The sequence below is a fragment of the Spea bombifrons genome, chromosome 7 (assembly GCF_027358695.1).
Source record: "Spea bombifrons isolate aSpeBom1 chromosome 7, aSpeBom1.2.pri, whole genome shotgun sequence".
NCBI classification, from domain to species: domain Eukaryota; kingdom Metazoa; phylum Chordata; class Amphibia; order Anura; family Pelobatidae; genus Spea; species Spea bombifrons.
Genome location: NC_071093.1, coordinates 12,191,285 through 12,215,232, shown reverse-complemented (window position 1 = coordinate 12,215,232; position 23,948 = coordinate 12,191,285). Strand labels below are relative to the sequence as shown.

General features: G+C 41.8%; 2 protein-coding genes across 5 annotated transcripts; one reads left to right on the top strand and one right to left on the bottom strand.

Moving 5' to 3' along the window:
* The first annotated feature begins 1,474 nt into the window (after positions 1–1,474).
* On the top strand, positions 1,475–15,725 carry GPR155 (G protein-coupled receptor 155). 2 transcript variants are annotated; one of them, XM_053471109.1, is made up of 16 exons: positions 1,475–1,721; positions 4,594–5,107; positions 5,946–6,345; positions 6,904–7,069; positions 8,215–8,370; positions 8,777–8,860; positions 9,421–9,541; positions 9,880–9,964; positions 10,611–10,701; positions 11,180–11,384; positions 12,395–12,490; positions 12,757–12,893; positions 13,446–13,541; positions 13,793–13,857; positions 14,492–14,632; positions 15,308–15,502. In XM_053471109.1, exons 2-16 carry the CDS (start codon positions 4,651–4,653, stop codon positions 15,351–15,353), a joined length of 2,346 nt encoding a protein of 781 aa, XP_053327084.1. In that variant the 5' UTR covers positions 1,475–1,721; positions 4,594–4,650; the 3' UTR covers positions 15,354–15,502. The 2 variants fall into 2 exon arrangements, with proteins under 2 accessions (XP_053327084.1, XP_053327083.1); XM_053471108.1 differs by having other exon boundaries at positions 1,477–1,721; positions 15,361–15,725.
* A 3,812-nt stretch (positions 15,726–19,537) lies between these two features.
* SCRN3 (secernin 3) lies at positions 19,538–23,707 on the bottom strand. Of its 3 annotated transcripts, none has more exons than XM_053471505.1 (8): positions 23,623–23,707; positions 22,723–22,892; positions 22,338–22,519; positions 22,051–22,250; positions 21,480–21,692; positions 21,237–21,399; positions 20,531–20,711; positions 19,538–19,838 (listed from the first exon to the last, which is right to left on the bottom strand). In XM_053471505.1, exons 2-8 carry the CDS (start codon positions 22,876–22,878, stop codon positions 19,689–19,691), a joined length of 1,245 nt encoding a protein of 414 aa, XP_053327480.1. In that variant the 5' UTR covers positions 22,879–22,892; positions 23,623–23,707; the 3' UTR covers positions 19,538–19,688. The 3 variants fall into 3 exon arrangements, with proteins under 3 accessions (XP_053327480.1, XP_053327481.1, XP_053327479.1); XM_053471506.1 differs by lacking the exon at positions 23,623–23,707 and adding an exon at positions 23,037–23,060 and having other exon boundaries at positions 21,480–21,689; XM_053471504.1 differs by lacking the exon at positions 23,623–23,707 and adding an exon at positions 23,037–23,059.
* Positions 23,708–23,948: the final 241 nt, after the last annotated feature.

Below are 23,948 nucleotides of genomic sequence, written 5' to 3'. Positions count from 1 at the left end.
GAAAAAGGAGATCAATGAATTTGTCTTCTAAAGAGGGACTGTCCCTTCTTATGAAGGACACTAGTTAAGTATGAATGATATCATTTTATTTTCAATCGCTTCATGCCTTAGAACGTATTATTATGTCTTTAAAAAGTGGTCACAATGAGGCTGGGAGATCAGGCTCATGAAGCTTGGAGTTCCTCATGTCGACAGCAGCCAAAGGCAGACAGGAGGAGGTCAATGTATGACTTTCCAACTCTTAGAAATAAGGAAGAAATCCTCCTGAAAAGTAGGGTTTTTACAACAAAAAAAAAGCAAAATGACGAAAAAGATATGACAGCACGTTACTATTATATGAAATCTGTCCCTTCAGATTGCCTCAAAATTTCTTTTTTAAAAAATCATCACCCGTTTGTATATCTCAGTGCTATATAGATATAGATAAACATCCAAAAGCTCTGCACTCAGACTTTAGGTATAATCCGCATTTGTTCAGCAGCCTGGGTGCATTGAGGTCAATAATATCAGGATACCTGGAAACTCTCCGGGTCAAGACCCGAATCCTCCAGGTCGCAGGAGCGGAGTCTTGACACGCCCCACTCCCCGCCCATTTTTCCTTTCAATGGGAGTGTTTCCCGCCTGCTGATGTCAGCGTGCAGTCCTGGCCGCGTCCCGCAAGGGAAGGCTCCGGGTAGCCGGAGCTCAGACGTTCCCAGGTATGGCTACCAGTCAAAAATAGTCTGCACTGACAGCACTTTGCAAAAAAACAAATAAGTAGTTTATTCACAGAACCATGCTTTCAGTCCGCTCACCGGACCTTTGTCATGATGTCTTTCGTCCATCAGCATGAGGTTGTGATTCTGGCTTTTTGAGGCATGGGGCCGGACCCCGGGATTCATAGACATCCATGAGTGGTAATCTGACTTTTGGACCTCTTTCCTGGGCTTTGTTTAAATGGTGCAGTACAGCGGACATTTGCCTGGAGAACTCTACGAGAAGCCCCGGTTCTCCGGGTCAACACCTGAGTCCTCCGACTTGCGGGAGTGGGGTCGTGACCTTTAAATGGGGGGGTGTTTTCTGTGTTGTCAGCAGGAGCGCTCCCTTAAATCAATGGGACTGCCCATCGACGGCAGCCACATGTTGAGATAGATAGATAGATAGATATTACGTTGGTTATATTATCTATATACAGGAGTGGATGAATGAAACTGCAATCTTGTCTGAACAAGCAGTTAATTACAATGGAATTCCAACCTCCGTCTATTTACCAGAGGCAACTAAATGATCACCAGAGAAATACACAGCTCAGTACTTGCACCTGCTCATTGGCTAGTACGTACATCAATCATAACCTTTTGCTTCTCAATGGAGGCTTTCATTATAATATCATGAGAGCTCCGCCTCCTGATGGGACATTCGCTGCTCCATGTGACTGTTCTGGCATTTCTCGTTGGCTGTGCCTAAGCTCTTGCCGCAGACCTTCCTGATTGGATAGTTAGCCGCAGTCGATGCCGTTGTTTTCTTTTCCCCCAATTGGGTGCCGGTTGCAGAGCTGCGCTGACTGCGTACAGTCCTGGCGGCCGGTGCGTCTCGTTTTCTAGTGCAGCCGAAGTTACGTAACTCGCAGGTCTGTTTAGACCTGTCACAGGATTGGCGGGCGGGTGTCGGACTCCCCGAGCTGCTGCGGAGAGATGCAGAAGGGAAGCCAACCCACGCGATGGCTGCAGCCTGTGGACGAGGTATATAGAGCCCGGTATAAATGAAGCCGGTGACAAGAAGCGGGCGCATGAATGACACAAGGGAGTCACGTGATGCCTGGCTGGGGCATTTGACCCTGACTATGCGCCGGTCCGTCTCTGCTGCGCTGTGTGTGTAACGGATAGCCGGAGGCACCTCTGCGGTTACGTTCCCTGCACCTTATTGGGGTGGTCGCTCGATAGTATCTCCAACTCATTGCATTTCCTTCACTGGAAGGAGCCCTCTCTGCCCGTGATGCAGAACCGGAATCTCAGCCCTTCCTTTATCCATTGGAAGGAAATGCAATAAAGAGAAGGTGTGCTTTACCTGGAACATGTAAAATGTATATGTGATCCCATATAGTGTGAGCAGCGCTTAGCTCCTGCCTTGATGTTATTTCCCATGCAGTATCCCCTTTCTGTGTCAGATCTGGCAGTATGGTGGGTTAGGATACCCCATATGGGTAATGTATAGAGAACACTGTTCACGCTACCCGAGGGGATCTCCTGGTTCTGAATCACACATTGGCTGCGTCATATTCTTAATGCCGGGGTATAATCCTGTTTATAGCGTAAACACTGGGATATCGTCTACTAAAGAATATCGTAACGTTCTTTAGCCAAGAACTCAGCCAAGCGCACGTGAATCTTCTGATGAAATAGAATTTGATAGCAGATAAGATCTGTTAGCTCATCCAGTCTGCCTGCTACTGCTGTAACGACTGACAGCGACACTCACTGTAACGACTGACAGCGACACTCACTGTAACGACTGACAGCGACACTCACTGTAACGACTGACAGCGACACTCACTGTAACGACTGACAGCGACACTCACTGTAACGACTGACAGCCATTAAATGAATTATAACGCGTATGATCGCTGAGCGATACCTTTCAATTAATATAAAGGGACAGTTTAATGTCTCGTCCAGCATCACAAAGGGAAAATGCATATTAAAGTACTTTAAGAGAAGCTGCAGCTCCCTAACCAGGATGACCTTGACTTTATTCTTGGTTATTCTAATGATAATGAAATGTTATGCGTACTGAATCTGTATGAAAGTGTGTGTTCTCGCAGGTTTGGCATGCACGATGTCGCACGCAGGCATAGCGGTGTCACATGAGAACTTGTGTTGCACAAACACAGAACCCGGCAGGAGGTCATTTGTTAAAAATAGACGTTGTGTTGTTTTTGTTTCCCTGCAGAATTTCAGGTTGTGCGTTTACTTGGGAAGCTCGTCGGGTCTATAAACATTATAATAATCTTTTATTTCTATAGCAGCGCTTCTTACAGTCCATACAGTCAAAGGGCCTGACAAAACTAGGCAGACTAAGATTAGTAACGAGGGCTTTGCTCGTGAGCTTACAATCTAGAGACGGGTGTCGGTGGTGCGAGTTCCAGAGGTACGGGGGCAGCACCAGTGACGCCTTGTGAGTGCGAGGAGGAGAGTCTGAGCGCATGGCGAGGACGTAAACATCGAGTCGGGGAGTGTTTTGTTATGATGTCAGACATGCGCAGGGAAGCGGTATTATGGAGAGTTTTCTATGTTAGTAAAAGGATCTTAAATGTAATTCTCGGGGTGATAGGGAGCCGGCGGAGGGCGTCACAGAGCGGGGAGGCAGAAAAAAGCGTTGTGTAAGATGCATTATATAAGGTTTGTTTATTGCGCAACAGAGGGTTTAGCAGACATGTTTTGTAACTTTTCTTTTTTGTATTTTTTTTTTTTTTTTTTACATAAACCATACCTTCCAAACTTGCCACTTGATTCCCATCACAATGTATTCACTAATAAAGGCATGATTCGCATCTCCGATGATGCGTTACAATTTGCGATAAATTGTTTGTGATTTGTTGCATCAGAGAATACCGTTATGTACACAATGAAGATATAAACGTACTTCTATGTGATTGGGAGGAATATGCTTAAACATTGCAAATAATAAACAAAATACACAGTCCCTTTTCATTTATTATTATATTATTATTAATAAGTTACTGAATATCCTCTGTACTGGAATAGAACAGATTATTCTGAATGATTTGTTTCCAATGTTTTCCAAGAAGTATTAATAAATAAATTAGCCGTTATAATCCTCGTGTCGGTGTCTTGTACGTATATGTGTGCAGGTTTACTGAATATGCTTACTAATGGGTTTCCAGAATATTTTTGGATTAGGGAACTGCCGTAGATTGCCGCAGACTAGTTTTCATGGTTTATCTTGTCACGCGTTTTTCTTTGTGCGGGATTAGTTTGCAGAAGCAGAGATCTCGCCAAGGCAGGAAAATAACATTTTATTGCATATCGCTATGTATTCTCCCCAAACATGCCGTTATCGGTAAAAAATCCCCCCCCAAAAAAAAAAAATAGTGACAGGAATTCACAGGTATCAAGCAAATAACTGAATGTACAACAATACCTCTGACATTGCGGTACAGTCGCATCCAGGATCTGCATTAATAAAAGCATGAAGTCGGTTCCGTTGCGCTGTATGTGAGAGATGCCACCCTGCTGCGGTATCGCAGTTTTAATTGCTTTATAGCTCTGTGATTGTTGTGATGAGATAAAAGCTTCATCGTGTTTTTGAACAACGGCTATTGTCTCTAGAAAATTACTGAGCTAACCAAATGGCATCTGGAGGGGCTAACAATCCTCTGTCCATATCTGTTGTTCCAGAGCAAACTGTCCTAAAATTCAGGACCGTATAATTCAGCTACCTGTAGTGGACCGCACTATCCATACATTTTTGGATTAAGGGCCAAAATAGCCCATTCAGAGCAGTTTGCTTAGTATTGGTTTCTCCTGCAACAACACCAGCGCTATTCAGTTTTTATTAACTCTTAACTATTTTTATTCTGGTGTTTTTTATTAGATGGTCAAGCTGTTTCATGCTTCATAAAGAACCTCGGAGACCAGAGGAAGGAAGAAGATGAACGTCATGTCAGGGCTGCTCTTGAAGAACCTCTCGTCCGCCTACAACATGAGCCTGGACCTGGGAGGAGATCAAGCTAACACCACGGATGGTGCCCCTTCTATTTCCATAAACAGACTCTTCCCTGCTCTATTAGAATGCTTTGGCATCATCTTGTGTGGTTACATTGCAGGGAGGGCAAATATAATTACCCCAATTCAAGCAAAAGGACTGGGCAACTATGTGTCTCGTTTTGCTCTTCCAGCCCTGCTCTTCAAAAACATGGTGGTTCTGGATTTTTCCAACGTGAGATGGTCCTTTCTGTACAGTATCCTCATTGCCAAAGCTTTGGTGTTTTTTATAGTCTGTGCCCTCACTTTGCTGGTTGCAAATCCACAGAGTCGATTCAGTAAGGCTGGTCTCTTCCCTATATTTGCGACTCAAAGCAATGATTTTGCACTTGGATACCCTATAGGTAAGATCTGTGTTTCTATGTGAAGATTGTTAGTAGCACCAGACCTAGAGAAGTAATCCAGGTTCTTCTTGCGCCTGCAGTTGTGCTGTTTTGCCCCAGAAAGTTACAGTACCTGACATAATTCTCTGCCGCATGTTATCTGTGGTTGAAGATTTGGTCTTCTGCCTGAAGGTGGTCCAAAGATAAATCTGCATTGCCTGCATCTGGATTCTGTGACTATGCCCAAGGGGCATTGTAGATAAAGCAATATAAACATTGCTGCTCATTCACACACACCCACACACACCCACACACGATAAGGGTGTCTGTCTTCAGAATCTACCCAAAATACAGGGACGGCTCAACAGCCCATGGTGTGAACCGTTTAAAGCAAATCAGTTAACGCCGGCTACAGGAACGGCTCTCAGATGATGCCAATGACATTTCTCAGCATCCTCTTAAAAAACATTTTGTTCAATTCCCAGTGTGAATATACTCTATAAGTTGTGTGCCCTTTGTTCCACATCTATGCTAAGAATCCCATAGAAAAAGTCCCGACTTTCTGGAGGCTTTTGCTAATGTATTTTTCACATTCGTTCCTTGCGTCTTAGAACGTTATTGGAAAGCGTAGGAGTTCCTCTTCCTGTCTGGTTGTTCATTCGGTATCTTTTTTTAGAATGTGCTTTATAACTGGTCCAGGAACTAGAAAGAGGGTTAGATGGGTGGCCAGAGAAGTTTTAGGGCTTTCTGGATACAATGGGTCAGTAAAATACAGTACATTTGTGAAGCTGTTAAATAATATAATGCATATGTACACATTAATGCTCTTAACGTGAGTATCTGTATTTTGTGTTTCCAGTGGATGCCTTGTACCAGACCACGTTCCCGGAGTATTGCCAGTACATATATTTGGTGGCCCCGGTCTCACTAATGATGCTGAATCCTTTGGGTTTTATTCTCTGCGAGATCCAAAAATGGAAAGAGAATCCTACCACATCCCAAAGCAAAATGAAGATTTTAGGACTGGCCCTCCTCCGCGTCTTCCAAAACCCCATTATCTTCATGGTGTTTATAGGCATCGCCTTCAATTTTGCCCTCAGCCAGAAGATTCCCATTTATTTTGAGAATTTCCTGAACGGGTTGGCCGGTTCTTTCTCTGGATCGGCTCTCTTTTATCTCGGGCTGACTATGGTCGGCCAGACCGGCAAATTGGGGAAATCCTCATTTGTAGCGTTGCTGCTGCTGATCACCGCAAAGCTGTAAGTATGAATTTATGAGCCTGGAGATACGAGAAGTGTTCTGTAAAGTGTTTTATTGCTGTGATAACATAAGACGTGTAACATACTTTCTCCGGGAGTAGTGCACGCTCTGCTCTTTCCTCCGGCTGACGTTATTAGGAGACCGAGGTGCGTGATCTCGGGAAATATCCCTGAAGCAGCAACCTTTTCCTTGTCTCCTTCTCATCTTGTGTGATTAATGAGTAATTGTTTGACGGCCTATCCCTTGTCATTGACCAACACATTTATCTGCATTCTTTTAACAGGTAGGCTCCTTCTAAGCACATTAAAAGGCACCTAACCAGGAAATTAGTAGTGGAAAAGAAACTTTTTTTAATTTTTTATTATTTTTAGGCAAGGAACATATTTCACATGTTAATGTCCTTGTATAGTATATTAAGCAGGTACTTTTATGCTAGTGGGCCTCTTTTTTTTTTGTTTTTTATTATTGTTATCTACAGTTACATGAATATCTGTTTAAATAAAAAATGAAAGGGACGCAAATATTCTTTTTTTGTTTTTTTTCTCCCCCCGTTTCAGGCTGGCCTTGCCACTTATCTGCAGGGAAATGGTGGAATTATTGGACAAAGGCAACAACTTGGTTAACCACACCGCTTTATCTAACTATGCATTTCTGTACGGAGTCTTCCCAGTGGCCCCTGGAGTCGCTATCTTTGCAAACCAGTTCAACATGGAAGTAGAGATTGTAAGAAAATATAGTTACTATTCATGCTAACGTATTGGCTGTTTAGAGGACCAGGTATTTATTATGATTTTGGGATGCAGATTTTTTTGTTTACTCAGTATTCAGGGCCAATGGCTACAAATTAATTCCAGAAAAAACCCATAATGCACAATGACCTTGCTGCAAACGGCTTAAAATGATCTGCCTTTGGGTATTGCAGGAATAGTTCTTGGGCTCTGGGACTCCGGTACATTCTGATGTTATAGAATAGACATGTTCCTCGTCAAAGCGAATAGGGATTTCACTTGGCAGCTTCCACGACGTGCTTATTGACTTTTATATGTGTGCTTTTTAAATACAATAAATTACTTTCCTTGAACTCTGTCATTCCTCGACACATTACTTACGAAAACACTGCAAGCACATGCGTTTTATCAGATACTCACCTTTCACACAGTATAAAATGCTGCCCGAAGGTTTATATCTTCTATATGTGCATATAACCCGTATCAGTGCTTCCAAAACGCACTTCTAAATATATATATTCTGTAAATATGAAATACATAAACGGTAAGAGTTTTAAAATGCTGTCCCTCCTGCTCAAAATGTGTTGTGTTATAGAAAGAATCTTGTTAAAGTCTCCAAGAGAGAACTGATTATCCGAATGCCAGCATTTGCCACGTACCTCTATGATCTATGATACAAGACGGCCGTATATGTAATATCTGTGTGAACATATAATTATCACTAATTACAGTATTCCTGTAAACAAGGCGTCTTGTACCTTGTTTGTTAATTTATTCAGACGCTGCTTTTTTGTTAGCAGGGAGATTTTCCTTTTGCTTTCTAAGCTCTGCTCGGTAATAGCTCTTGAAAGCGTTGCCACACCTGGTCTGATGACTATTCCACAGGTTTTATACACTGAATTCTTAAGAATGTAAGAATGTTTTTAGTTCCACTCACATGAAGTGTTTTTGCATGTATTACTCAATAGCCGAAGATAATGCCCAAATGTAGATCGGTCTAGGCGGGGCCCGTGAACTTAGTTTGAGGAGGCACTTCATGCTTGGCTCTGGTTTCCCATTCACATGGTTAGATAGATCTGTATATATATTAAATGATCAAGCGAAGATTTGATGAACACGTTGTAACCTTTTTATTGGCAGATCACTTCGGGTATGGTGATAAGCACTTTTGTGTCCGCTCCCATTATGTATGTCTCTGCCTGGCTACTCACCATTCCATCCATGGACCCCAAACCCCTGGTATCTGCCCTGCAGAACGTCAGCTTTGACATCAGCATTGTGAGCCTGGTATCTCTGGTAAGCATTTTCTGCTAGTGTGACGTGCAGACGGCTATCTGGGAATGTGAAGCCGGTGTTTGGAATTCAGACAACCTTCACAAAGGAAAGAGAATGGTTATCCCGGAACTATGTCAATGCCTGGGCACTTTTCGTGGCAAGCTACATCTTCTAGGGGAGTGGCTTCTTGGTGGAGGTTGGGCTAGCTGATGGTGTGGGAGGAGCTATACATGTATGGGGTGGGGTTAGCTGTAGACAGTCTTGAGTAGGAGGGAAGGTGGGTGGGGAGTGGACTGGAGAAAGGGGGGGGGAAAGTGACCCGGAGACTCTGGGAAGCAGCTCTAGGTATTAGGGTCCTTGCGCCAGTCTTTCAGGGTTTCTGCTTCACACAAGTACAGGTGAAATGTCTCTGTTTCTCTTTTCGTAGATCTGGTCGCTTGCTGTTTTACTCCTGAGTAAGAAATACAAGCGTCTCCCTCATTTACTTACCGCTAACCTACTACTTGCCCAGGTCTGTAACCGGTTTATTTTCTCAAGTTTTAATGTGAAACCGTAACTCTGTAGTCTGACGTGGCGATGGCGCTGGAAGGCAAATTCAACCCTTATTATACAGAAGTTATTTTTTTCTTTTTTTCTTGTTTGTAAGTCTCAACTTTGTATGTAATATTATCGCACATATTGGGTAGGTTTAGGCAGAATATCAACTTTTACTGCATTTTGATTGGCTTAGTGCAGGGGCGTCCAACCTGCGGCCCTCCGGCTGCTGCAGGACTACATCTCCCATCCTCCTCAGCCAGCCCCTTAGCTGAAAGAGCTGGGAGATGTAGTCCTTTATGGGAGGTTGGACGCCCCTGGCTTAGCGTATCACAGCCGTTGGTACTTCCTGGCTGCGCTAGTAATAACTTCAGTATTACCTTGTCACCTTTTAACAATAAATGGCTTCAGCCGGGCGTTCTTGCTGATCAAATAGGTTACGATTTTGGGTGCTTTTTGGGGAGAAGGTATGATTTGTTGCACCGTGTGCCAAAACATACCATTTAGATGTTGTTCTGATTTTTATATTCATTACAGCTGATTGTCTGCATTGGAATGATCATGTGGAACTTCATAATAAAGGAGAGAAATGTGATTGGCCAAATCCTAGTATTTGTGATTCTCTATAGCGCCCTCTACAGCACCTACATGTGGACAGGTATTTCTAGTTTTTGGATAACTGTGATCTCGTACTACTAAGGATATTTAATACATTTGTTATCATATAGAAAAGTTAAGCAATCCTTATACTAACATAGCTCTTTTTTTTAATATTGACGTTATTGTTGATCTACACTAAATAATTTGTATGTAAAAGCCAATTTATTAACCTATTATGGTTGAATGCCTTTTTGCATGAATTATATTATGTAAGAAAGAAAGCACTTAATATAATATGGCATAAAAAACTATAGGCTTAATGCTATTCATAACAGTGCAGAATGCCACGTTTATAGACAAACACCAGAAATGGCTGCTTCTCTTATTTTTTCGTAGGTCTTATTTCCTTTTCTTTGCTGCTGCTGAAAAAGCGAGAAGTCGGGAATATCCCAGTAGTTTTCATTGTCCTGGCTGGCTGGGGGTAGGCGTTTTATCTCAAATTATCATATAACCACAGAATATTTTGTTTCATCTACATGGACCAGTATATTGTAAAGAAAACTAATCCTCCTTCAGCATATCTTTAATATCTGGTCAGTTTTATAAACGGCGCTAACCTACTGTCTACAACTAAAGATGGTGGCATCATTTAGTTATTCGTCACCACGATCATGCTCGTGTACTCACCAAAAGTATCTACCTATGGTGAAATATGATAATTAACCCCTTAAAACCAATGGGCTGTCCTTAAACCCATTAAAAAAAATGCATTGTGAGCCCGTACATGTTAAAGCCCCTGGGGAGTACCACATAGAGTAAAGCGTTTAGAGTGTTTGGAGTAACAAAGACTTTAAGCAGCAGCCATAGTTCTGGTCCTTCTGTGGGTTTTTATATTTTTCTTTATAAAACTGACTAATACCTTGAATATTTTTTTATTTTATTTACCTGCACCCACAAAGTATTTTGTAAGAATGTAGCACTTATGTTCCTGTAAAGTATATTCAGGTATGCATATTTATAGGAGGATCACTTAAATCTTGTTTCATTCTAAAAATTGTATGATCTGATTATCTTAACCAAAAGACGCTGGTGTCATTATTTACGTATTCTCGCTTCTCCCCCCTCAGTGTTCCTGTGTTAATAATGTGCATTCTTGTAAGCGTTGGAGAGCGAGATGCGGACACTGTGGACTCTGCTTTCTTTTATGGAAAATCTCAAGTAAGTAATCCATTCCCTGGGAGAAGAGGTCTAATGTCTGCACTGATAAGTTGCGGTGAAAGTTTATTTAACCCATTAATGACAAAGCCTGTACATGTACGGGCTCAATATGCATTGTTTTCAATGGGTTTAGGGACCGCCCGTTGTCCTTAAGGGGTTAAACCGGGTATCCCCACGGCATTTATACACTGGTAAGGAGGAAAAAAAAAAAAAAAGACATAGAGGATGTTCCGCATTCAGGATCCCTAATTAATACAACAGGCAAGTTGTCCTTGTTGTATGATACTCCGCAACAGTAGGGAAATCTCTTTGGGGTTTTATCGAATAAGCATGTATATCGCATATATCGTGTCCATGGATGTCTCTGTCCAGGTGTACCGACTGATCCAGGGTTAGCGCTGGTTTTAACACTGCTGTTTTGGGTGGCGTTTGGTATCTTTAGTCATTTTGTAATCCAGAGAATCTGTTTTTGGACTAGGTTATCAGCACGGCAGTGGTCCTGTGTTGCAGTATACTGCTCTCTGGCATATCGCTTCTATGTATGAGTCGGAGCGGACAGGACAGCAACTACCAGGTGCTTAGCCAGCCGTCTCAGAGCAGTGACGACAGATCAACAGACGCCACGAGCGATGCCAAACTAGACAGTCCAATACCAGGCGCCACGTCAATTTCTGCAGAAAGAGGTAATTCTGACACTGGACATGTGTAACATAAAGTACTAAAAATATTACAGGCTTCTATGAGACTAATTTGGTCTACAAAATGGGGCTGTTAGGTCTCCTGTCCGTTCTATCTTCCGTGGTTTATAAATTTTATACGTGTGCAGTAATGACACCAACGTGGTACGTCGAACGGTACGGTGGGGAATACCAGAAAAACATGACGCCTAAAAACATTTGACATATGGTATAGCATGTTGAAAGAAAAGAAGCCTTAACTAATAAAAACAAGTGCGCCGATCTTTACAAAAATACCGTCCCAGAATATGGAGCAAAATGTCACCCGTTCATCGTGCCAGAAATCCCAACCATACTCTCCATGCCGTACAGTCATTATATGGGCTGCATTTTATTGGCGTAGATGCCTCAAAATGTAGATCTTTTGCTCTCATTTAATGCCTGCTTTATATATCTAGATTTATTTCATTTTGCTATAGGATTAAAAGGACACTTCAGCTATCGTGTCGTTGTACCTCACTTTGGAATATGATGGCACCATATCAATCAATCAATAATAATCTGCACTTTAATGCATTTCACTGAATGCTTGTTGCATTTTTCCTTGCAAATGCTTAGCCGGAATCCCCCTCAGTGCCGTTTTTGTGCCCCGCTCCATCTCCTTGGCTTATCAGTGCTTATGGATAGGGTACCTGCGGTGATATTTCCAGGGGGTCTAATGAGGCATCCCCCCACCCCATATGCAAAGATCTTTCCCATTGATTTCAGTGGAAGCAGACATGGATAGTTTAGCGGACAGAGCCCTGTGCTTATTTATTATTTGCCAGTTAAGAAAAAAAATGCATATTATATGACTTACAAGGTACATTAATATGCATTAGTTTCTGGCGCTGTTCCTAACCAAAGGCGTTATTTGTAATATGGGGATAGCCCCCAGGATGAATTATGGTATAAAGCGATTAGCCGGTGAGAGTCTTTTTACGCGGTAACCGGGGCTGAATGCTTCCTCTGTACAGGGTCCTGCGCATGTGGTCAGGAAAATGGAGCCGTGTGTCACGCCACAGAGACCGTAACCGCGCTGAATATTAATGAGATCCCCAGCATTGAAGAAGGTACACTTTATTATATGACAGATCATAAGAAATTGGCTAATATCGTACACGTTTTGGATAAATGTACTTATGTGACAATCACATTTTAGACCGGATGACCCGCTTACCGTTATTTGTGGAGGATTTGTTTATTTATTTTTTTGGAACACAGCTTTAAATCTGGTCTTATTGCTATAGCAACCAGTATTTTTAATTCCTTTTTATCCATTTTACTATAATGGGTAGATGTCTTTGTTTTTGGTAACTTTTTCCCTTTTGATTTTAAGCACATGAATGTTTAAGCCGCTGCAATTCTCAAAGATGCGCCCTATCGCAAGAAGAGCAGCAGCAGCTGCACAGCACGGACCCGCAGATGGCCAGACACGTCTTGCTTTGCTTGCTTCTCATTGTTGGCCTCTTTGCAGTAAGTGCACTTTATTATCTACCTCTTCGTAGGGGACTCGTTTCAGAGCGGATATCCAGAATATATATATATATATATATAATTATATAATCTTATATAGCACCAACAATTTACACAGTGCCTCTTACCATACTTACATTCAAAGGGGTATGACGAGACTAGAACCGGCAGACCAAGGAAAAACGATGCATTAGGTGAGGAGGGTCTCATCTCTATCTATAGATATAAGCAGGGGGTGACAGGGCTATGAATAGGAGATGTTATCAGGGGAGGGCTGGGTTCTTTTGGCTTTAGGGGAAGCAAGTTTACTCAAGTCACACCCCATCTAACCTATTAGCTGACACCCGTACGCTCAGTTATACACACATGCCTTGTTTCTGGTGCGATTTGCCACCGCGGGCCCCATAACCTAATGCCACAGAACCTGCTGACCGCTCGCCTCCCGGAGTGGGCCAGCCCTGCACACCGGATTTGGACCTGTTGACATTACTGTATATTTACTGTACAGTCTGCTCCTGTGTTCTCATTGTGCTCACTTTTTTTGTTTATTAGAATGTGTCCAGCTGCTTCTGGTGGCTTTTTAACATGGAACCAGGAAGACTTTATGTTGAACTTCAGTTCTTTTGTGCTGTGATTAACTTTGGCCAGGTATGTTTCATATTCATACTATCATTCATACTCCTAGTGCGGGTTATTGTGAAGGGAGTAGTGTGAATGAGAATGCTTTTATGCATATATCATCTAATTACCATAATACAGAATAAACTTGATCTATACTTTTGCTAGCAATCTGAACCATTTAACATAATCCAGAATAATTTCATCGTCACAAACGAGAGTTTGATGTTCATCAAGAATAATGTTTAAATGTCAAATGGGAATTATTTTTTTTTTTACAGGGTTTTATTTCATTTGGCATTTTTGGACTGGATAAACATTTGATCATTCTCCCGTGCAAGAAAAGGTATATATCTATTTTTTTTTTTATTTCTGTCAGGTTTATCGGTTATGCGAATGTCTGAGTAACCACCAAGGCTGTATGTTTCCAGTGGTTCTGGAGTATATGGAGCCGGGGATTACCTGTTATTTTCTTCACCTATACCTGTTTTTGCATGAGCAAAAGGGTAGCAAGAAGGGGTTTATTCACTAAAGTGGGAGTTTGAAATTGTGGTGCTCCCGAAATCTACTGACTTCACGGTGCATTTAAAAATGGTCTTTCATAGGTAAAAAATAAACAAGCCTTTTTCTATTATCTATTCTAGCATCAGATCACTAGTCCTTTCATTCCCTGACACTCTTTCTTTACATCGTAATTCATTGGGCTTCTGGTGCCACCTTCATGCTAACCGCATCCAAATAACCTCCTTCCACCGATCCTCTCTATTTTGCCTCCAAAAACCAACAGTCTGTCCACTCCCCCAGAGGTCATGACAATGTCAAATGTAGTCTAATGTATCGACTGAGTTATTAGACTGAGTTTCCAAAATGTATGTATTGTATTTACATTCTCGGAACTATATAAAACATAATCGACAATATATTTGGTCGGGGAAGCACTTTTGCATGATCTTTTTTTTTCAATGGCTGATTTTTTCTAGGTTGGAGTTCCTATGGAGCAGTCGAGAATCCAAAGATGGTACTGGAGAGGACAATTTGCCTGAAGAAATACGTATGGCGTGCCATCAGTTTGTGCATTATCACAAAGATCTGTGCGTCAAGAAAATTGTTAAAGGGAGAAGGTAATGTAAAAACACTGAGGATCCCCAAAAGAACTGCCGGGAAAGGCCTCCAATTTATAAATGCGTTTATATATAAGCTGTAACATTTACTAGTCTGATTTATAAATGGAGTTTTCTTACAAAAAATGCAATTAAAACAAAATCATTCCATTTCACCACGATAGGAAATCATTTACTATATTAGTGTTTTTATTATTTATGTTTGGAGTGGTTTTTTTTCTTTTATAAATGATTATTAAGAAGCAGAAATAATGCAAATTAAGGAACAATCATTCAGTGTAAATTTGAATTCTTTAATTATTGTCCATTGATTGAATTGCCTTCTATTCATACCAGGTCAAAAAAGTCATTTTTGTTATGTTTACTTCCTTTTTCCTTAATACTTTCCTGCACTAACCTGTTTTCTTCATAACTTGACCTGCTCTAAACTTTCCATCATGCTAAGTAGAGAAATCTATATGTCCTGATAGGGAATCTGCTAAATCTACATACGATTGAGATGGTGAAGTTACAACTTTAATCCACCTTGCAGACTATTCATATACATACTACGGCTTACATTCCCATTCATAGACCTTAGTCGGAAAACTGTTCTGCTCCCTCCTAACGAGCTCATATCTTCCTGTCTTTCCTGTTTTCCTCTCTATTTGTCGTTGCCTGCTGGCCAATGCACAGCTCTGGTACGGGTGTTACAGAACACATGGGTGAATCCTTCCTTTGACACGCAGGTGTGGCGCGAGGACATCCGCAGGGACCTTCTGGGGCTCTGATCTGGTGACCTGGCTGGTTGAGGTGGGACTCGCTCCTGATCGAGGAGAGGCAGTAAAGTACGGCGAGAAGCTACGGCAAGGAGGAGTCATCGAGCATATTACAAACGAATATGAATTTCGGGATGAAAACCTCTATTACCGCATGTTAAAGAAGAGATCGACGGCGGCCCAGCGCCTCTGATAAGAGGCTGCGTTTGAAAACAGCTGCTGTGGTCTTCAAGCCAAGGATTTTTGTCAACGTCGTTCTAAGCGCATGTTAAACAAGCCGAAGTGTACGTGGCGCTTGTAAGTTTATCTGCCTATGCAAAGCCATTCGTGTTCGGCACTAAAAATACGTTTATCTGAAACAAAAGAAGCTCATGTAACCAAGCTTTCGCTAAGACAGGGGGCGTCGGGGAAAGCGAAGAAAGTCCATGTTCATTGTTATTTAAGGGCAGACAACTTTGTTAATGGCAGGGATCCGGCAGTTAACGTAAGCCATATAAGCTACGTTTCCTTATTTATATAGTATATTATTTTGCCGGTTTTCTTTGGTGTCATTGGGAAATGTACCTGTATATTCTAACGATGCAAGAAAGGACTGCTGGGTTTTTTGTTCTGAGATATACCATCCAGTCTGACTTTTACCTATGCATTTTTATTAACTACTGACACTTTAACACAGGGGGTCAACTGTAGTCCTTGAGGGCTGCAACTAGGCCTGGGCGTATGTGCATCCTTGACATAATAATGGATTATTAATTGACAAATGTGTGCTCAAGCTGGGATATCCAATCACTGTGGCCTGTTTTCATCCCTCGAGGCCTGGAGTTGTTTACCACTGTTTTAATTAACTTATATATAATATATATATACACTTTACATTAATACCTGCCCCCTTCCTATATAAGAAACTGAATATTGTAAGGGGCCAATTTACTGGATTATGGAACTGTTCCTTCATTGTCCCCACCTTGTCCTACTTCTGACTACAGGGTACTACCGTTCTAAGTAACAAGTCCATTCAGTTCTACATCTGTCCCCCCTGCCAATCTCTCACTAAAAATAATTCTGCCCTTGATATATCACAATAAGGGCAGTCTAGCTGTTGGTGTTTTTTCCTGTGTTCTTCTTTCTATGTCTGTAACCCCGATGGTTTACCTGCTTCTGTTAATCCTGTGGCCCTTGTATTTGAATGATGGGCCTGAAACATAATTATTGTATGAGCAGGAGTTGCTACTTTGTAGTTTGACCTCCGGCTCGTCCGACTTGTATCCATAACTTTAAAATGTTCTAGCACACAAGGTGTGCGCGTACGAGTGTTTGGGGACTCTTTAGACCCGTTCTGCTGGGTTACACAGTGAGTGAGCGAGATTTAGTGCCGGTTAGAACAGGCTGAGTAAAGCCTGTGTAGCCAAGAGAAGGGATACTCGCTGCTGCTTACTTTCTGTTGGTTATAATTGTTTTGCGTTCAGATATTTAAGCTCAAGGTTGATGGCCGTTTTTTCAGATGGCTGATGCTTTCGGTCATGCGGCAACCATTTTTTTTTCTTCCTTTAAAGCCTTTCTAAAAGTACTCATGCACTAACTTGAATGAATTACGTTATTTACAGATGCAGCCCAAGGAATGTTATATTAACGTTTGATATTTCCTGTGCTGTACTTTATATCGTTACACACATTTTATGTGAAAACATGGCAATGTGTGTGGCTCTCAAAAGTGGAATTGTACTTTACATGGCTAAACACTGAAAGGAAAACTGAACTGTTTTTTTTTTGTTTTTTTTTTATCATTTTACCTCAAAATGTTAGTTGTAACACTTTATCAAGCATCGGCTCTTGTGCTGACAGGACCGCGCCACCACAAGAGCTGTTGTCTTGAAACCGGCAGACTAAAGGAGAATGCTTCATTAAGCAGGATTATCAATTTAAAACATGAACCGTCAAACTGACTTATTACAAAATGTGAAACTGACCCGGGAGAGCGCTGCGCACTTGGCTGCAAGTAGCTCAATGTCTGATCGAATGCGCCATATCGTCATTCTTTATGCCATTTGCACAATAAAATTAATTTCATGTTACGGATCTGTCGTTTATTTAAGGCTGATATAGAATTGCTTACAGGATACTGTTCTGAATATTCAGTACCGCGACTAGAGGATTCAGGAATCTGAGGGAACAAACTCCAGACGCGGTGGATAAAAACGTTGATCAATGTTACTATGGAGTATAAAGAGGTTTAGTATATCGCGGTAGAACATGTCAGCTGTGGCATCACAAGCTTTGATCTACATCATTTAAAAAATGCAAGTGTGAAGTAGTGTGTGTGCGTGTATATACATACTGTTCCCCCTTTACATCCAAAGCTTTTTTTTAAAAAAAAAAAAAAAAAAAAAAAGCAATCAATCCTTAATGCTGTCTCTGAAATCCTGTTCGTATTCAGTTTACCTTTTATTTCACACAATCACTCGTCCACACGCGATCCCCTCTGTTTGTTAAACAAATCCCCACAAACTGGAGATTGGGACACTGCCAGGGGAGGGCTGGCAGCCTAAGGCCTGGGGGGCAAGTCTAGTCAAGTGGCCCATTGCGCCACCAAAGCGGCTGCGAGTTACATTGAAAGCAGTGGTTACATTGAATCTTAAAAGGGGTGGGACGAAGAGCTGAGGCATGGCGATTGGGCCTGACTGCCACACGACGCACGCACGTACCTAGAGTATTTGGCACCTGAAGGGGATCCTGTATGTGGCACCCCCCACCCCCACCCCCACACACACTTTAAAACTGCATAGTTTCTATGGTTAGGCAAACATTGATGGTGGTACAGCATAATACCTATCATTATATACGGAGGCACACATTGACGGTGGTACAGCATAACCATATACTTTGTGATTACGCTGTACCACCTATGTGCCTATCACTATACATTGAGCCAGACTCTGACAATACTGCAGTACATCCCCTATCACTATAAATAAGCCAAACATTGATGTGGTGTAGGCCTACCACTTCACTGACTGGGGGAAAAAAAAACAAAAAAAAAACTAATACTTTATTAAAAGTAACACACCAAAATTAGATTTAAAAAATCAATAATATATATACATATATAATTAACAGCAATCACACTCCTATCACGTCCAGGTTCTAGCATGTACTGGTTGCCTGGGCACGATAGGAGTGTGATTGCTGTTAGCAATCATATATACCGGTATATATTAATACTGTTATTGAATTTTTCTGTCCAATTTTGGTGTGTTAACGCTTTTATTAAAAGTAAGTAATACACCAAAATTGGACAAAAAATAACAGCAATCACACTCCTATCATGCCCAGGCATCATAGGAATGTGATTACAGCCTCCCTATGCCATGTTACCCCCACACACACACACTTCCATGCTATCTCAAACCCTTATTCACAAACATTCAGCATAAACTACTCCATAACATCCATCACTCTCACACACTTACTAATCCACTCTCCCTGAATATTTTCCTACCTTTCCTCTGTCATCTTTTTGTCCTCCTCTTCGTTCTTCCTCTTCTTCTTCTGGGTCCTGTCCTTCCGGTGCAGTGAAGGCGGTGGGAGTGGCTTCAGTGTTGTGCGCCGGGATTTGACATCAAGTCCCGACGCACAGCAACAGTTGCCACGTGCATCGTCTCTGGAGGCGTGCCAGTGTGGCGGCACCCCTCAGCTTTGAATGCGGCAGCTTTTAATGTTCCTCGGCCGGCCTGGGGGGCAATTGCCCACTTGCCCAGCCCGTCCCTGGACACTGCCCCGATAATGTCACACATCATAGCGCGTCATGTAATCTTGTAACCCCATAAGCAAGAGGTTGAATACATAGCTTCACATATGTGGCGTCTGCAGACGTGTGAAGTAAGAAGTTCCGCTGGGAAAGGCGTTGCTGTACTGTAGCTATAAGTGGACATACTGCAGGTTATTCACGTGGGAAGAAGCTGGAAAGAGGGACATTTATGTCCTATAAGCTGTAACTATGTACTTGGCACAAATTACCCGGTAATCCATTTACAAAAGATATACCATCGTGGGAAGGGAAAACCAGAGTTCCTCGGCGTCCTGCACTTGACAAGACACGCGGTTTTTAAAACAAAACATACTGTTCTAGCCTAGTGGCTAGATTTAACAATTTGGACAAAAAAGGGTTTATTTATACCCCACAAAGCATAATTCAAAATCTACAGATAAGTATTTCACAAAACCACAACGTGCGGGGTACTGCTGGAAATACACAGACTACTACAAAGTGCTGTGTGCTTTAATAGCGCCGTATATAACATTTACCCGTAAATCTTTATTTCTTCATCCACGCAGCTAGAAAACAGCAGAGCCAGCGGCGTTCTGTCAGAACTCGCAGCCTTCAGGAGACGCTCCACCTCGTTCAATTTCTGTTTTTCCAGATTCTTAATTTTCTCCAAAGTTTCATTTCCCTGTAAATTAAAAAAAAAAACCTTAATAAATGTCTACTGAATGAGTAATGGGATAGTCTTTTTGTAATGCAAACATAGTCAACAACTTACTATAATTACCATAAACTTAAATGGGATTTTTTTTCCTTGTTCATTTGACTTATTTATTTTGAAATGGCATTAAAGAGGGATTTCTGTCTATTTTACGTGGACTCCAGTGCATTTTACTGCATGCAAATTGGTTCAGGCGTTTAATAATTACAATTCTCATTTATTCCACTCTCTCCGCTGCCTCTACTCAAAGCAGGGAGCGTACCGCAGTTTGCTTCTTCCACATGCAAAGTAGAACTCCCATAAACATCAATGAGTAGGATCAGCCAATAACACGTATGATTCTTTTCACATACATGCATTTGGCTGTGGACTGCTACTAAACACACATGCGTGAAAATCAATTGATGGCCATGCAAGATGGAGGCAAACGTTTGGGGACTTCATATACGACCTGATGAAGCCTGTAGGTGGAAGTGCTAACAACCTGGGTTACTATAAAAAGTCTCTTGTGAATGACACTCTATGTGAGTTGGGGTCACCGGACTTCATTAGCTCCTGAGCGTTTAATATATTGTGTTTTCGTTTTTTGCTCACTCTCGTAAAGGATCAAACAGCGATTCTACCGGAGATATAATGAGAGATATAATGCTGTGTTTTACTTGTAACGACTCCATGGCTTTCAGAGCAGCTTCGTGCTTCTTGTACAGATCGTGTCTTCTGTCCGGCTTCCTTTGAAACCGCGGTTTCTGCTTCACGGGGTCCTCTGCTCCAAAGCACGGAGACGCTGTCAGCATTAGAGGTTTCATTTGTGGCACGAAGATGAATGGCTTGAAAACAGATCTAAAGGGGACATTTTAAAAAGCTTACTAAGCAAACAAGATGATAAAATGTATCATGAAATACACGCAGGCCCGTCTCTAACATTATTTGTATATTAGGGATATTGTAAACAGATTTGGTATCCGTATGCGCCTATAAGTTTATCCATACCTTGTGTTATCCTACTATTCCTCATAAAGCTATAAAGACTTGTCATTTTAATTCATAAACTTTATTATTCATAATAAACGATCACTTCGGGAAAGTTGATCGTGCAAAGAAGGCTTTAATGCACAGTTTGATCAATTCATTTGGATTATGTATGGCCAACTCTTCCTTTTTCCAAGAGAAGCTCGCTGGGCTTAACCCCTAATAATACATAATTATATCAATGACTGGAAACTGCAACTCCCCTGCAGACCCCTGCTTTAATTAGCCAACCCAGAACGTTAAAATACCTTAAGCAGACAATTGAGCAGTTCCATCATTTTCAGTTTCTGTTATGCCAACGACCCCATTAGACATACAGTTCTGTAGTTAGATTACCTAGAAGGATCAGGTGTTCCGGTGAAGAAGTGGCAACATGGTTGGGTTGGATCCTTTGGCAGGATGGAAACCATACTCCCGGTTGTCATAAACCCCCCTTCCATATTAATTCCGCTTTCCTTATCAGAAAGGATTTCCATCATAGTTTCAGCCGTCATACTTCCTAAAAGGTAGAATTGCATGTACTTATTTAAAACGCAATAACAGATCTTTTGTATTTGGCTCTTACGTAAAGAAACTCACCTTCATGTTTCCTGAGTAATCTGTATCCTTCGCAGTATCGGTCTCCAGCGGATGACAATCTGGAAGGGTTGAAGTAGGAGTACACAGCCGCAAAATTAAACTCCTTTTCCCCATCCCACCAGCCCTTTGTTTTGGCGTATTCTCTCATTCCTGGGTGTTCCCGATCAATCTTTGTGGTTATAGACAAGTTGTTCGATATATTCTTTATTCCTTCTGTTTAAAACATTGCAGATCCGTATTCAGCAGCTGTACTCCAACTGTGGGCATACTGACAGCTTCACAAGACACAGCCCTAATGATAATAGTCTACTAGAGGGGTGTCCAACCAGGGGCCCTCCAGCTGCTGCAGGACTACATCTCCCATAATGCTCTTTCAGCTAAGGGGCTGGCTGAGGAGTATTGGAGATGTAGTCCTGCAGCAGCTGGAGGGCCGAAGGCTGGACACCCCTGGTCTACTATATAACTAAAATAGTAAACAAATAGTAATGCCCCGGCTTCAAAGTGTCCAGGGTTTGCTATTTTAGTTATATAGTAGAACCCAATATCAGGAGCCCAGTTTTAATCGAGTTACCTTGTATCTTTTGTGCAGCCCAGTACCGGCCAGCGGTCTCGAGTATCCAAGCTTCCCTTCTATCAGCTATAAGGAAGCTGTTGTGGTAGGTAAACGACGTTCCGTCCTCCATGCAGTTTCCACCTTGACCATATTTCGCCAACAAGCTGACAATGACATCCAAAGCATCCTCTGCAGTATCTGCTCTTTCCAGCCCGAGCCTAATAAAAGACAAATATGGATTGGAAAATCAACAACATTGTGCTTTCAGGATTTATAACGGTCAAGAGAGTTCGCCTGTTCACAACCTGACAAGGTCCATTCCCAAAAGCGCTTCACTGTCATCAATGTCTTCTTTCCCCCACACAGCTTCATTTCCAATGCAAACTCCGGCCTCATTGGCTCCCATTTCTGCTCCCCATAACCAAGATGGCCGACTTAAAATCACAGCATTGGTCTTCTCCACTTGTTCGATTTCAATATAGGTGCACTTGGGAGACACAAAGCGGTGTCAGTGATTGAAATAAACAATGGCGTGAGGAAATAGGACAACATTAAGCAAGCTGCATGAATGCTTCAATTGCTATAGAGGCCATCATCTACAAGACATAATACTTTTGACCCAATCATTTATTATTTAATTTGAATCTTTTTCTCGGGTATAAAGTGCTAATGATTAACTTGAATTCTTACCTCCAGCGTCTCTCCAGCTCTGTAGGTTTTCTCAGGAAAGTAAACAATCTCTTGCACTTCATCACTGGGCCTGTCTGAATTCTTTCCAAAAATGATTCGGTTATCAATCGTTGAGGGCGGCAGAGCAACAAAGGTGTCACAAGAGCAGGGTTCCATGTTCACTTAAGAGCCTGCAAATATAATTAGGTTAGGGACCGGATGAATCGTTATTACAGAATAATGACATTCATTTTATTTGTGCAATTATATTAAGATTTGGAAATGACACAAACCATATCATCAGTATAAAAAAGTTGTACATATGGTTGATTTACTTGTTCTCTCAGTTGTGATTTCGCAAAACCTTGTCCTGTAGATTAAAATATAATGCTAATGCAGGGTAATCATTCACTAACCCCATCTGGTCATCGATGCGAATGGCTGCCCAGCAATAGAATAGAATTCAGCATTACTCCACACCGCCACCTGCTGTCCAGATCAGGAAGCACATTTTGGACAGCAGACATACTTAGCTCACCACATCCTACTCCTATACAGTAAATTACTATTATGTATGTACAGACCTAGATTGTATGTATGTATGTATGTATGTGTATATATATATTATCCATTTGCTAGCAGTCTATAGCCTTGATGTGAAACAATGTGGCAAATTCCATTCTATGCTCTGAAAGTAAGGACTTCTGTATTGTGTGTGGGTGTGTAATTTATTTTCACGTAATCCACCCGCAGGCTCATGTGTCCCAGTGTGTCTTACAAACGCAACTTTAAAGGAAGTTAAATAAATCCCTAACCAACCACGATAAGAGTTCCTCTAAACCTGTTTTCTGACGGCAGTTTCATTATTTACAAAACGGAACCTGTGAGGCCTACGGAGCACAAAACCCCTTCCTGCTTCACCTGGCACATGAGCTTTCACGGGCGATGGAGCATCATATGCCAGCGGACCGACAGCCACACGCACCAGCTGTCATTCATACCACGCTGCGATTGGAAAACGCGTAAACACTGCGCAGTGACGTTTCATGCGTTCCAAGACTCGTTCTCATAAACTCTCCGCAGAGTTCTAATCTACAGAGAAAATTCTGACTGCAATAATGTGGAAGTCAGTAAGAGTTAGCCATTTTGGTGAAGCCAGTTTTTTTTTAAAAAAAATGTATTACTGTTGTAGAATCTTGATCCCCGTGTTAATAAATGCTGAGAAGCTGTAAAGCCACTTTTTAATG